The sequence below is a fragment of the Galeopterus variegatus genome, unplaced genomic scaffold, assembly GCF_000696425.1.
Source record: "Galeopterus variegatus unplaced genomic scaffold, G_variegatus-3.0.2 Scaffold4802, whole genome shotgun sequence".
NCBI classification, from domain to species: domain Eukaryota; kingdom Metazoa; phylum Chordata; class Mammalia; order Dermoptera; family Cynocephalidae; genus Galeopterus; species Galeopterus variegatus.
In genome coordinates this window covers 96,190-110,758 of record NW_007730913.1, presented here as the reverse complement: position 1 = coordinate 110,758, position 14,569 = coordinate 96,190, and the positions used below count along the sequence as shown (strand labels likewise).

Below are 14,569 nucleotides of genomic sequence, written 5' to 3'. Positions count from 1 at the left end.
GGGGGGGGGGGGGGGGGGGGGGGGCGGGGAGCTGAATATTCTGTTTGTTGGTGATATGGCCAATGTGTCACAAATTCACAGAACTTTCACAGGACAGATGTGGCTCTCAAATGACAAATATCGAATTCTTCTCAGGAAAAATGGGTTGAATTTTACCACCTTAAAGTCCAAATTATCATTTTTAACAGTTTCCCCTACATAGTAATATTTCAGCTTTTCTCATGGATAATTTCACTTTATTCTCATGACAACCCCTGGAGAAGGTTGAATGATTTCTTCTAATTTTGCACATGAGGAAATTGAGACATGGAAAGGATTCACGGGTTTGTCCAAGATCCTGTGGATGATGAATGTCTGGCTCAAGACTAGCATGCTGGTCCCCAGGAACTCTTCAGGAGCCCTCATTCTCCATTAGAAAGAAAAGGGCACAAATAATATTGTCAAACCTGTCAATTCACCGTTGTCTGAAATGAGTGTGGTCACAAAATGTAAAACTTGCTTATTCAAAAAATTGTTTTTTTTCTCCTTACTTTCTAGGTCCTGTGGATGATCAAGTCTGTTTAGGAAAATCTCCTGGGGAAAAGCGTAAGTGTGAGGAAGAACCTCTTTGGTCTCTGTTAGGGCGGACACGATGTTACCCTTACTGGGTGTTATATCCTCTGACGCTTTAAAAGACATCTGAGCCAGAAAAAGCCTTTCAAAAATGCTTTTTAAAAGTGATTTAACTTTTTTTCAACACAGAACAGTTTCCGTACTATAAACGTGACATGCTGTAACCATTAGAATTAGGTTGCTGTGTATGACAGCAAATCCCACCCAACTTTAAAAAAATAAATAACATAAGTAGATAATCAAGAGAGGTTATTTCTCTGTCCCACACGGAGGCAGGAGGTCGAGAGCTGGTGACGTACACTGTAGAGTCCCGGCTCGTCCTTGCTTGTTGTCCCCCCATCCTCAGCATGTGGCGTCCCCTTCACTGGGGTCCAGCCAGCAAGTGTGCGTTCCAGCCAGAGGGAAAGCGTCAAGGTCAGAGAAGGGCACGCGTCCTCCATAGAAGGACACTATGGGCAGGTTGCATTTAGTAATTCTGCCGCTAGAACTGGTTGTGTGGCCACATCTGACTTCAAAGGAGGCTGGGAAATGTAGTCTTTATTCTAGAAGAGCGGGTTTCCAGCTCAGAATCAGGGGCTTTATTCCTCAGGAAAAAGGGAAACCAGAGAAAGTGGAGCAACCAGCACTAATCGTCCTGCACACGTCTGTGGTGGGCATTGTGGCTGCTCTGCACTATTTCTGGTCCTCCCCTGCTTCCCGGACCCTTGGAAAGCCACATGGCCATCCTCCTTGCAGAAGGCAGCTCCATGACATTTGTTTTCCAATGAGCTGAAGAGATGGGTGTCACTCCTGGGTCCAAGTACGTGAGAGGAAGGTCCCTAAAGGCCAGAGCAGCGTGCACCTCCCCCAGGTAGAGGACAGCGCCCTGAGAGCCATCTGGTCCTGCAGAGGACTTGCTGTGACTGTGAAGTACTTTTTATGTTAAGCCAACAAGATTTGGCATTGTTTCTTTCTCCAACATAGCCTACCCTGTCCTGCATGATACAGTAACCCTAAAAATCTGCAAGAAGTACAGAAAATTATAACTCGGGAAGTTAAGCAACTGTTCAATCTGCTTCCCCGACCTTATTTTCAGACCTTATAAATATACATACATTTTTCTTTATATATGCATATTTAAACTTATACTATATAGTCTATTCTATAAAACACTTTTTTACTGTGCATTTAATGTTATCCACTTTCTGTTTTTAACCTCACAGCACAATATCGTATGATTAACCAGTTTGTTAATAATCACCTATTGATGGACACTTAGGTTATTTCCTATTTTTATACGAAAATAGAAATCACATTTGCATGTGTGTGTATGACTGCACATTTGTCCAATAATTTCCTTAGCACTGATTTCTAAACACGAGATTACTTGGTTAGCATCTGAATATCTTAAAATTTATACATTGCCAAATTGCCCTCGAGAAAATGTAATAATTTACATTCCCTTTAGCAATATATGAGTGCTCTTTTTCTACATGCTGAACATGATAAAACTTTGTAAATGTTTAGGTATTAAGACCAGACAATTCATTTCTTTGATTATTAGTGGTGTAAAGATGATTTCCAAATCAATTTGTCATTTATATTTCCTACTTGAGTATTTTTAACTTATGCTGACTACCCATTTTCTTAGAGTACTATTCATCTTTTGCTTTATCTGGTAAGGATATTCACCTTCTACATGTTACATATATTGCAATTATTCCCATTTTGTTTCTGTTTTATTATGTTGGGGTGTTTTCTGAGAGATGGACATTTAAAATGTTTTAAACAGTCAAATCTGATATCTTTTACCTGTATAATTTCTGGCCTTGAATTTTGGCTCAGAAAACCTTTTAGTATCCATCACTTATAATAATCTTTCTGTATATTTTCTTTTAGTCTTAAACAACTTGCTATTTATTTACAATGACATATTTTAAGTGTGACTTACTTAGCATATCTCTGTCACATCTTTCTCCAGTGCTTTTCACTTCCCTGTCATGTGGAGGACTTTTCTCACGTACGTCTCATTGTGTTCTTGTCTCTCCAAAGTGATGGGAAAGCAGAAAAAATTTTACTTAAAAAGTGTTGACATGTCAGGCTTGTAGATCAATATTCGTCGTCATACAAGATTTTTCTTTATTTTTTTAGAAAAGAAGAGGAAAAGAGATGGCAGGTCCAGTTCAACAAGAAAACAGAAACAAAGGCTCCTGAGAGGTAAGCAGGAAAGTGAAGTCGTTACTCCCTTCATGTTGATCAGGGTCCTCACTTGACCGACCAGCATGGCCTCCACCACTTGTCCCTGGAGCACGGTCAGCCCCACCCCTGTCCTCTGGGCCTCCCCCTCAGAGGACTCCTCCCTGCAGAAGAAGAGAGAACCCAACACTGAGTTGGTTCAAACGCGGCCTCCTTTTCTCTCATAGCGGGGAGAGAATGGGGGCTGGGGCGCACATAAGGCGTCAGACAATTTTGAGATTAGAATTGTGTCCAATCCAGGGTCAGAGTCAGAAAGGAAGGAGACGAGGAAGCTGATCTGCAAGCAGGATTCAGACTCCCAATCCCAAACTGGAATTAGGTTGGAGTCATGGAGCATTCAAAATCCCCTTAGTCAACCCATACCTGCCTCCCATGCATCTACCCCAATGCACGAAAACTGTTATTTGCAATACAGAAAACAAAAATTCATAAAACTGCAGTTTTCTGGCTGCTCTGCTTCCTCCCTCTGTGGTCTTCATCACCTTTTCTCCTCCTCTGCCTTCTATCCCCCTTCGCTTTCCCTGTTCCTTTCTCCTTCCCTTTTTCTTTATCTTTTACTCAAAACTGTTTACCAAGGGCCCAAGGTGTGCCAGTCAGGGGGGTTCTCGGATATTGTGCCCATATGGGGGCACCCTGAGAAGCCATCTCTTCCCAGCTCCCAAACATGAATTGGGACATGAGCCTCACTGCTTTGGAAATTTTTCTGTCTGTTTCCAAAACCCCTCGATTTGGGGGTTTGACCTGGGAGGGAACGCAGATCTGCAGCTTGCCCACGTCCTCCTCTTGTCTCTCCCTTCCGGTTCCCCAACCCTTCCCCCTGCCTGGCTGGAGGAAACTTCCTCTCTGTCATTTGCTGAGTTTTCTCTACTGGTGACTTCTAGGAAAACTTAATATTTAGACTTGTTTGTTTTGGTCTATAAAGGTAAGTTTTGGAACTTAGAAATCCACTTCACTCTTAACAAAGTCTGTGTTTCGAGATTTTTGTCTAAGGTCTCCAAAATGGGCTCGACCAAGCAGTGGCTTCTTCGTTCTAACCAGCATCTGCCCTTCCTCTGGAAACTATTGGTTGAATACTCAGGGAACCCTTTACAATTTACAAGGATGAAAAATACATACTTCTGATATTTTCAGAAATATACTGCCTGTGTACTTTCATTCGACAAAGATGGACTGAGTGTTAGGGCACGAATCCCAGGTCCTGGGGACTCAGCAGTGAGCAAAACAGACACAAATCCCTGCCCTTATGGAGCTCGCATTCCAATTGATAGACAAAAAAAGAGGAGTCGAAGGGGGAAAAGAGAAAAAAGAAGAAGTATTGTTAGTCTGGGGAGAAAGAAAGATACAGACATGAAAAGAGAGAAGTGAGTGAGGTACAGAGATCTGTACCTGCACAGGTGGGGTCTGGGGGCAGAAGAAGGGAGGTCACTAATTGGGGGAGGAGGGAGCTCACTGGGGACCCCAATTTAAACTATTCACAAATCACTGCTTGGTTCAGGGGCAGCCTCACCTGGGCATGGAATCTAAGAAAAGCTCCAAGTTGTAGGTCAGGTGACTCCAAGGAAGGACGACTCAACCTGAAACTTGAAGGTGTTGACAAGGGCCCAAAAGACAAGGACCAAATGTGCCCAGACTTCCAGATCCGAGGATAAGGCTGAGGATAATGGAATCTGCCATTTGTATGGCTACATTTCTAGTAATGAAGTAGCTTTGGCACTGGGTCTGCATGTTTAAAATTAGTACATATTGGTTGCCAAATTGCCAAATTGTTGCCAGTTTACACTCCCATTAACACCATATTTTTCTCTATGTCTCTACCAATGCTAGAAATAACAAGACTTTTCAGTTTGCCAAACTTAAAGGCAAAGAATGATGTTCCACTGGTGTGCTCCTTTGAGTTTCTCTGCACTCTGCAGGTGGTTGGACGTGTGGTAGGTTGTATTACTGCTCACCAATATTCCAGGGCCCCACCTGCTTAGAAGGTTATTCACGCCTACATGGTGGGCTCAGGAATGGCCCCACCACTTGACTTAGCCAAAGAAGTGTGGGCCAAAGTGAGAGCGGTGACTTTCAGGTCAAAGCTTTAAGTCTTTCTCTCTGCCCCGACACCAGCGACATTCTACAGAGGCTGCTCTGTCGCCAGGAGCCAGGAATGTCGATGACATGGGGCTGAGCCTCATCTAATTTGGGATGAACAAGTAGCTTGAGGGAGAAGTAAACCTTTGTTGTGAACCAGAGCTTGGCAAACTTTTTCCAAAAAGGGTTATATAATAAATAATTTGGGCTTTGCTGGCCATATGGTCTCTAACAAAATGACTCAACTCTTGCCTTTGCAGCATGCTAGCAGCCAGAGACAGAAATGTAAACAAATGGCCGTGGCTGTGTTTCAATAAAACTTTATTGACCAAAACAGGCATAGGCCAGTTTGGCTTTCCAGCCATAGCTTACTGATGCCTATAATAAACCACTGAGATTTGGGAGGGTCATGAATGACCACAGCGTTATCTAGCCTAGCTTGACTGATCTACCTGTTTTTAAATAAGTTTGTCATCAGAATTTTTTCTTTGGAGGGTCACCTGTCTGTATTTGCCTGTTCTTATATAGGTCTATTTCTTTTTTGTTTAATCCATCAGGAAAATTGACCTGTTGTTATACTTATTGCAATTTTTCTTCTTTTGTTTGTTTCTTATAACTTACCCGAGAAGCTTTTGGTTGTGGAGACTTTTTTTTCTAGACAAATCAGTTTATCTTTAGCGGCGTGGTTTATGCCAGGGTCTCTCAACCCTGGCACTACTGACATTTTGGACCAGATAATCCTTGGTTGTGGAGGCCGTCTCGTGCATCATAGGACATTTAGCGACATCCTGTACCCATTAGATGCCAGTAGCTGCTGCCTCCCAGTCCTCACGAACAAAAAGATTTTCAAACACTGCCAGATAGTCCCTGGGGGACAAAATCACCCACCACTAATCATCGCTTTATGCCCTGTACTTCTTCCTTAAAAAGCCCTTTTTATGTAATACTGTATTTCTAAGGCTAGACAGTAGTCCCCCCTTATCCACTATTTTGCTTTCCGTGGTTTCAGTTACCCATAGTCAACCAAGGTCCAAAAATATTAAATGGAAAATTCCAGAAATAAACTATCCATAAATCTTAAATTGTGTGTTGTTCTTAGTATCGTGATAAAATCTCAGGCTATCCTGCTCCACCCTAGCCTGGACGTGAATCGTCCCATTGTCCAACATCTCTATGCTGTCCTGTTTGTCACTTAGTAGGCATTTCAGTTATCAGATGGAAGAAATACAGTCTGTCTAGGGTTCAGAACCATCCACGGTTTCAGGCCTGCACTGCGGGTCTTGGAATGTATCCTCTGAGGACAAGGGGGGACTACTGTGCAGACCTTTCTTTACTTTCTTCTATTTGCATTAACTACACATACATACATTAATTTGTGAAAATTTGGCTTCAGTAATATTTTTAGCCTTCCCATCTATCAACGTGAGCTTGCTATCTTTTCTTAGTCGATGCAATAATTTTTCTTTCCTAAAGACTCATATGTACCTTGTTTCTCCAAACTGGTAGAAAGATAAGAAAATTTACTTTAAAATTGTTGACATAGGAGGCTTGTAAATCCATGTTTATAGCTATAAATGATGATTATCATTTGTTTGTTTTTTTAAGAAAAGGAAAGGGAAAAAATACTGGCTCAAGTTCAAAGAGAGGTTTTCAGAAATACAATCACCAGAGGGGCGAGGAAGCCAGCCAAGCCTCGGGCGGAATCGCTCCTCCTCCATCCCGCTGTCCTTGGCCTCCTGCTGCCCTGTCCCTCTCCAGTCTCACACAGTGTCCCCTGAGTGACAGCGCACCAGGAGCGCTGCCTAACCTACCCACACCGCACCTGGTGGCTGTTTCCACCAAAATGACCAAAAGCGATTAAGGGAGCTCACTGAACCCCTCGGTCACGTTCTCATATAAACATCCATTCTAGCAACTGGAGAAAACCCTCCTCCGAGCCCAGCCTGGCCGCGTTCTCATTCCCAGCAGGACGCTTTCTCCTCCTGTGCTGTTCGGGGCTGTGCCGCGCGCTGGTCTCCGAGGGTCAGGCCCTGGGCTGGCTTCTGCCCCTCTGCACTCTCGGTTCTCTTTGGGTCACCGTCGTCCCCTCCTTCCCACTGCTCTTCTTGCATTCGATTCTCTTCTGCTTTTAGACCTTACTTCTTCCACATCATCTCTTGTCGCTCTCTTTTCCTTCCTCAGGCTCCAGCCACATTGGCCTTTTTGTTTTCACTATTGAAGTATAACAGGTGCTACTCCAGGCGGGGTCCCCAGACTGGTGCCATCTACAAGCCTGTTTGTTGCAGGTCTGCAAGAATGAGGAGCTTGCAGATCAACTGGGACGCTAAGCACGCTGTTTTTCATAGCAAGACTCGTCAGTGGAGACAGCAGTGCACTGATTCTAGCCAAGCTCCTCTCTCATCACGGGCCAGTACACTGAGTAGCACTGGTGTGACCTGCTTACAGAAAAATGCATGTGTCCTAAGTGTGCGGCTTGAGGAAGTAACACCCACATACCCAGCACCTAGGTCAAGAAACAGGACATAACCGACACCCACATACCAATCCCTATCCACGCCCCAAGGGTCCCACCAGCCTGATTTCTCACGACACAGGTCAGTGGCCACTGAATGCTTCCCCCTCACACATCCCTACCCAAAGCTAACCCCCACTCCTCCCCCCTGTCTTTGCTGTACACCCTCAGACCTCACCCAAACCTCACCTCCCAAGGGAAGGCTTCTCCATCCCAGCAGGCAGGGCTAGGGCTCCCTGACATGCTCTCGTGGAGCCCTGCATTTTTTCTTCATGGCACTTATAGCAGCTGCAATGAATCATCTTTGTCATCCTGTTTACTGTGTGAAGGTCACTTCAGGTCAGTAAGTGGGTCAGTCTTGCTCATTGCTGTATGTCCAGCTCATCTGTGCCTCACACAGTTTGTACTTAAATAACTGACGAATCGACACATTATTCATTCTTTTTCATCAAGTGTGAATACCAATATCAGAGCCTATGCAATGCATTTGTGTGATTTTTAAAAAGGGGCCCCTTCTGATTCCGGACACCAAACCCTTTGCTGCCCTCTGCTGGAACTTTGTTTACTAAGCACACAAATTGTGTGTCTGACGTGAATCAGGCCACCCCCTTAAAGGTGGAATCCTTGCTCAGTGCACAACCCCACAACCTTATGCAAAGGCTCTAATAACAATATAAGTGTGTACATCACTTTACAATTGGCAAAGCACTTTTCTCTCATTTTTTCATTTAATCCTCACTAAATGTGAGTGTTACCAGCCCATTTTACAGATTCGATTAAGGATGAAAGATTTGCATGAACTAACATCAACCTAGGTGTTCTAATTCCAAGCCCTTTGTTCTTAACATTAAATAGGTGAATAAATAAACCCAGATAATAAATAAACCTTCTAGTCTTTTTATAAAGCACCGAAACACGGAGGGGTGGGGCAGAAGCCCAGGCAAACGCTGACAGTTGTCCCTCAGCATCAGCATCTCCTGCCCCCTTCGCACTTGCGCCCTGTCTGTAACTCCTGACTGAACGCAGGCATCTGTGCTGTTATCCATCATGCGATGCGGGTCTCGTTGCAGCATTTCTGCAACGAGAGAGAGCTAGACGAGGAGCCTGGCGTGTCTGAATTCCAGGGCCAGCTCCACCTCGTGCCGTGTGGTGACCACCAATAATCCCCTCTCCAAATCTGAGCCGAGGCCCCCTGTCTATAAAACGGAGGTGATTGTTGCCTTCTCTTTCTCACGCATTGTTGTAGGATAGATGATTACAATGTGTGGCTGCTCTCCCTCTTTGCTTGACCCCTACTCTTCCTCTGGCCTCCCCATCTCCTCCCCCACCTCCTCCCCAGACCCCTTCTAGACCCCCCGGATCTTTCTCCAGGCCGCTCCTCTTTCCGTGCGTCATTTCACCTGTGCTTTTCCCTGTGTCCAGTAAGAATTCCTGGAGTTAGTCTTCCGGATCACTTATTAGGTTTTTTCCACTCTGCTCTTCTCGTCTCTCTTAAGCTTTCCTTTCCGTTTCCTCCACCGTGCTTTTCATTTCCAGGAACTCTCTTTGCTCTTTAATTGCTTACTTTTCATAGCAGGCTCCTCGTTGTTCACTCACACTTACTAACGGATCGAAATCTCAACTTAGGAAATGGGCTGGCGGATGTCGGTGAGCCCCTAGCAGGCCTGCCCCGCAAGGTGCCTGGGGCCACAGGGGTCCATCCTTAAAGGCCTGTTTGCTGAGATGGGCGGGTGAGGCTGAGCCACACTCAGGCTTCCTGGGAACAGACCAGAAAGCTACCCTTAAGGTTAGGGTGGGTGGCTTTGAAAGTCCTCAGGCCTAAAGGCCCCACCTCACTGGATGACCTGCCTACGCCAGGTAAAGGGGGGTTGACGCATGTGCCCACACCGACTTGCTGCCTCTAGCCCCCAAAGCCACACACTGCTCCCTCATCTGCTTGTGAGCACATCTGGGATACCAGTGTTCCCTAAAGCTATACTTACCTAAGAGAATTAGAGAAGACATTTCCATGGAGATGGAGAACTGTAGGTGGTCCCCACGGCTGTGCTGATAGTGGCCCACAGTTCACCGTAGCCTTACCTTTCACCCATGTTAGGAACCTGCAGCTGCAAATCCTCTGCTCAGGTCTGGCAACAGTAATACCCACTTCAGTGATCCTTCTAGGAAGTTGCAGAGGCAGGATTGCAAGCCCCCTCTCCCTATCCCTCTCAGCCTGGCTCCCAAGGCCATGCTGTCACCCGCTGTGCCATATGTACTGAGTAGAGTCTGGAGACAAAGGGTGGAGCCGGCCACTCCATGCACGTGTGCATGCATACTGCCTCTCGCAGTATGACTCTCTCTGCTTCATGTCTTTCCACAGTAACTGATCATTTATTTGCCATTGGTGCAGCTCTTTCCTTTCTCCAGCAATGCACTTGCTTTTTCATACGCTTTCCACTGGCTCTTTCAATACGTGTTTGAGGCCAGGGAGAAAGTTGGGCCATATGTTCTCCTAGACTCATTTCAAGTGTAACATCCTCTGTAATGCAACATAACACGAGGACAGCCCTTTCCTCCCTCCCGCAGCAAACAGCCCCTGCAGCCTGTGTGTAACGAAGTCACCCACAGTGACGTTGGAGGGAAGGGAGCAGGAATGGCTGATATTTATTTTAAACCCTTTTGCAACTGCTCCTCCTGAATCAGAACCCCAGATCCCTACTCGAAGGTTCTGAGTTGCCAAATCTGTCCATGTGCAATTAGCAGATTAGTCTAGAACTCTCCAGGGTTTTCTTTTATGCCTGGAGGAAGAAACAGAGAAGCGGTAAAATGACAAGAGACAGCAAACGAGGAAGACTGACCCCACCCCCTGTGCCAGCCGTCTCACTCACCCAGGTCGTAGTTCGAATCAGGAAATGAGATCGTATATGAAGACTTTTTCTCTGGCTACATGAATACAAAGCAATATTTTAGGTAGGCACCTTTCATCAGCACAGGAGCTAAGCAGGATGCTGTAGAACAAGAGAACACTAGGTGATGGCCAATTAGTTTGCATATTAAAATACATTCACCGAAGTAGCCCTGTACGTTCTACTAAAATGTTTTGTTTGATGTAGTGTTGCTGGTGGTTTTGATAATGGGAGACCACTCCACACCTAGCTAATCTGCCACCCAAAATGGAAGACTTCCTGCAGACCGACCAGAGGATGTTCTCCAATACCATTTACATTATTATTTTTTTAAACAAAATATAACCAGTATTTATTCATTTGTTAGTTGCCTAAGTTGTTGCTTAATAACATTATTATTATTATTATTTATTGGAATTCATGGAGGGGAGGATTAAAGAGGAAGATAGAATAAGACAGATAATGCTAAACTCTTCCTTCTACTTTTAGGAAAACCCAAAGAGGACACTCTGGATTTTCTCTCCCCTGTACTTCCTGTGACCTGTGGTGAGGCGAAAGGCATTTTATATAAGAAGAAAATGGAACAGGGTGAGCTCCTTGGTCTGCTGCTCTTTGGAGTCCTGAGATGAAGGAACCTCAAGGAGGGAGGAAAATACCTTCCGTGTGTGCAATTGTTCAGGAATGGGACCCTGCTAGCTAGGCTGCTGAAAAAGAAATGCTTCTTAAGAAGGGATTTTCAGACGTGTCCACGTCATGGTTTATCTGCTGGCCCCGCCACCCATTCCCTTGTGGAGGTTGTCCATGAATGCTGCGATTCTGGTCACCACATCCTTGCTTTCTGTAGATGTCATATGAAATGCAGATTCTGTCCCACTCCCTCACCTCTCGGGCAGGTCTCAGGGCTTCCTTCAATCTAAAAGAAGTGGAATCCAGACTCCCCTGCAACTGCTCCCACCTCACACGGGGGTCTCTCTTCACCCTCAAAGGTGGAAGGCCACAGTCAGGAGTTCAGAGGGGGGTGAATTCACAGGGGATTGAGGTGGATCCTGGAATGGGCTGTCTTTTTCCTACAGGATCTTCAGAGAAGTGCATTCAAAATGAGGAGGGAGTTTGGTTCACACCCAAAGAATTTGAGATAGAAGGAAAAGGAAGAAACACAAAGAACTGGAAGCGGAGCGTGCGTTGTAGAGAAAAGACCCTAGGAGAGCTGCAGAAGGTATTATAATGACAAGGGACAGATAGGCAGTGGGCTTAAATCCTGGAAGGATGAGTGAAATTTTAATAGCGGAAATGTGAAAAATTCCCATTAGGATTCAACAGCTGTGATTTGGGAAGAATTAAATATTCATAGAAAAATGTTGAAGGTGACCAAGTTAGGAACACAGATTGGTCCTGATGGTGGCGAACTTTAAATGCAAGTAAAGTAGTTTGAGAACTTTAAATACAGGAGAAGGGTTTTAAGACCAGGAGAGATTTAAGTAGCTTAGTCTCATGGTATTGAGTAGGGTGGGTTGGAAAGAAACTAGCTGAAGACACAGACTTCAGAAACAGCTTCCCTGTGTCCTCTACTCAATAAACACCTCCTCCGGGCCCAGCTCATCTGGACCCTTCCGTGAAGCATTCCAGGTCACAGTGTTCATGATCTGTCTCTCCTCCACACATCCATCACGCACTGTTCCTGTCCTGTAAACAACAACAGAGGGTACTGGTCTTTGTGACCCTGGGACCTAACAGAAAGTCTCCCAATAATACCCAAAAAATGATCACTGGGATAAAATCATAAGGATTTTATCTAGACAGGAAGAAATGCAAATGGAAAGAAATGGATGGGAAAGGGATTGAGAAAGAATTTGGATCTCGGGTTTGAGTAACAGGGAAAAAAATGATTTTATCATTAAGTGAAGTCCAAAAAAGAACTGATTGGAGAGAGGAAGCTAATTTTTCTTTTAGACACCTTGGGTTTGAGATCTAGTGTGATGTCCTGGTATAAATATTCACTAGATAGTGGGAACTTTGAAGAAAAGCCTCCAGAATAACCTCATTCATTGACTCGTTCTCTCTTTCAGGAAGGACTTTTGCTCTGTTCTCCCAGAGTAAATCTCAAGAGGGAGGTAAATAGGTGAATTTCTACCACATCCCCAGTCTCCATGTTGCAGACTCCCCATGACTGAAGGCCTGCCTTAGACTCCCTGAGTTCCCCAGCTCTGAGTGACCTTCACATTGGGGCATGGTGTTTTCCCCGCACCTGCTTTAGCACATCGTTACATGAATGTGCTGTCATTATCTTCATAGTTAAGGTGGGATGGGGAAGCAAATGACTCTTTAAAATAAAAATCAGGACAAAAGCTGATGATGTCCATGTGTCCTAGAAAAAGATCAGGATATTTGGATGACTACAAACCAAAGGTGTCAGAAATAGAATGCTCTAGTTTGAAAAGCAAATATGGTATTGAAATAGACAAGAACAGTATGTGAAAGGGCAAGAAGATCGTCCACGATTGAACACCAAGCATTGCTCAATGCTCCGTGCTTTTATTAGGAGCACCAGGATGAAATAGAGCCTCCCTGCAGGTGAAGGTGGCAGTCATCCTTTGGCTGCACTAACTCCTCCTCCTCAACCCTCTTCACTTGCTTAGACACGTTCTCCAGGCATGAGTCACACTCATGAGCGTCCCATTAGATGTGAACTTCCAGCAGAGACAATGCTGCTCCTCCCATCTTGCGCTGGAGGCTGGCCTGACCCTTGGCTGGATTTATTCAAAGTTTAAGGCAGTGGTTCCTCAATGCCATTTATTGTATAAACCATCTTTTCCATGCTGATTGGAAATACCTTGGGAATCAGGGATGCTCGGTGTAACGTTGTAATAACAAAAAAATTAGGGAAGGACACAAATTCTATCAGTACTGTGAAATAAACTGGTTCATCCACAGAATGGGGTTTTAAAAAAAAAAAGTACATGGATTCATAGGTACATACTCATCTTGTGGTCAAAGGAAAACCAGCAGAGGGTGTTGAGGTCAGGAGAGCTTCAGGAAGCTTATGCGGGTGATATATATGGAAGAGCCCAGTTTTGTTTATGTGAATATGTAGGTCTTTGGCTGAAAAAATACCTGAAAGGATCGACTGTGGTTACTTGGGGATGGGATTACAGACACATTTGCCTTGTGTTTTATACATTTGCATACACTTAGAATTTTTATAATGATCATTTATTACTTTTCTAACTGGAAAAAAAAGAAAATCTTTAAAATCCAGATCATTAGATATCATAGCACCCTCTAACTCTTACATTGCCGCATGTCAGTGCATGATAGCCAGCAGTGTACTTGATCTGAGCTCTCAGTCCCACCTCCCAGGGTCCACACTGGGATAATGAGAATGCAAGTTAGTCCTCACTAATAACGGGTTAATGCAGGCCTTTCCCTCCGCCACGTCTTCCAATCACACCATCATTGTTCCGCAGCACACCCAGTCTCCACTGGGGTCTAGCTCTGTATATGTGTACAATAAAGAGACCCGATGCTGATGCTCCAAAAATATGTTTTGTGATTGCCTTGCAGGGTGTTGCCTCCATGACCCAAGGCATAGTGGGCAGTTGGTGCAAACAGTTGCAGGCTCAGAGCTCCGGGGGTGGTGGGCATTGCTTAGACTCCCTGGTTGTTGTGCCAGTTGTCTTGTGGTTACTCACATACTGGGGCTGTCTGGGGAGAGCAGGACAGGCACCCAAGCGGGTCTGAAAATAGCTCGATTGACAAGGGGCGCATAGCCCAGGGTTTTATTGTGGTTAGGGGGTGAGGCCAAGGTGAGGATTCCCTTGCTGGGGCCAGGGCTTGCCTGGACTGCAGTTCCCCCTGGAGCCAAGAGAGGAAGCTCGTGAGCTTTCCTGCTGACCACACCAGATGCAGAGCGGGAGGGAAGAGGAGGGGGTGAGGCGTGAAGCTACGGGCATCAGACATAAAAATGAATTACATTCTTATTGACAGAATGTGATTGTGGAGTTGTGTGTCCTTTTTCTGTTATCTCAGTGTGTGTTGGAAACTGTCCCACTCGGGGGCCTGGTGAGGCCCAGGGTTCTGGACCCAACTGGAGTCTCAATGAGGGGACACTGGGTAGGTCTGGGCTACCTGGGGAGCTGGCATCTGCACCCTGGTCCAGGGCAGGTGGGTGCCCAGTCAGAGAGCGAGAATGGCTGTAGGGGGTCAAACCCACGGAAAAAGAAAGGCAGTTCAGGAGGGGAAGGCCAGAAAGTTC

At 45.3% G+C, this 14,569-nt stretch overlaps 1 protein-coding gene across 1 annotated transcript in view; it reads left to right on the top strand.

Annotated features, from left to right (window-relative positions):
- SP110 (SP110 nuclear body protein) overlaps positions 1–13,855 on the top strand; it is a 28,326-nt gene extending 14,471 nt beyond the window's left edge. Inside the window, exons 11-15 of the mRNA XM_008588404.1 lie at positions 538–585; positions 2,743–2,808; positions 10,807–10,905; positions 11,391–11,533; positions 12,384–13,855. Coding sequence (XP_008586626.1) covers positions 538–585; positions 2,743–2,808; positions 10,807–10,905; positions 11,391–11,533; positions 12,384–12,440 — 413 coding nt within the window. The 3' untranslated portion in view covers positions 12,441–13,855. The remainder of the gene's footprint in view (positions 1–537; positions 586–2,742; positions 2,809–10,806; positions 10,906–11,390; positions 11,534–12,383) is intronic.
- The last annotated feature ends 714 nt before the right edge of the window (positions 13,856–14,569 follow it).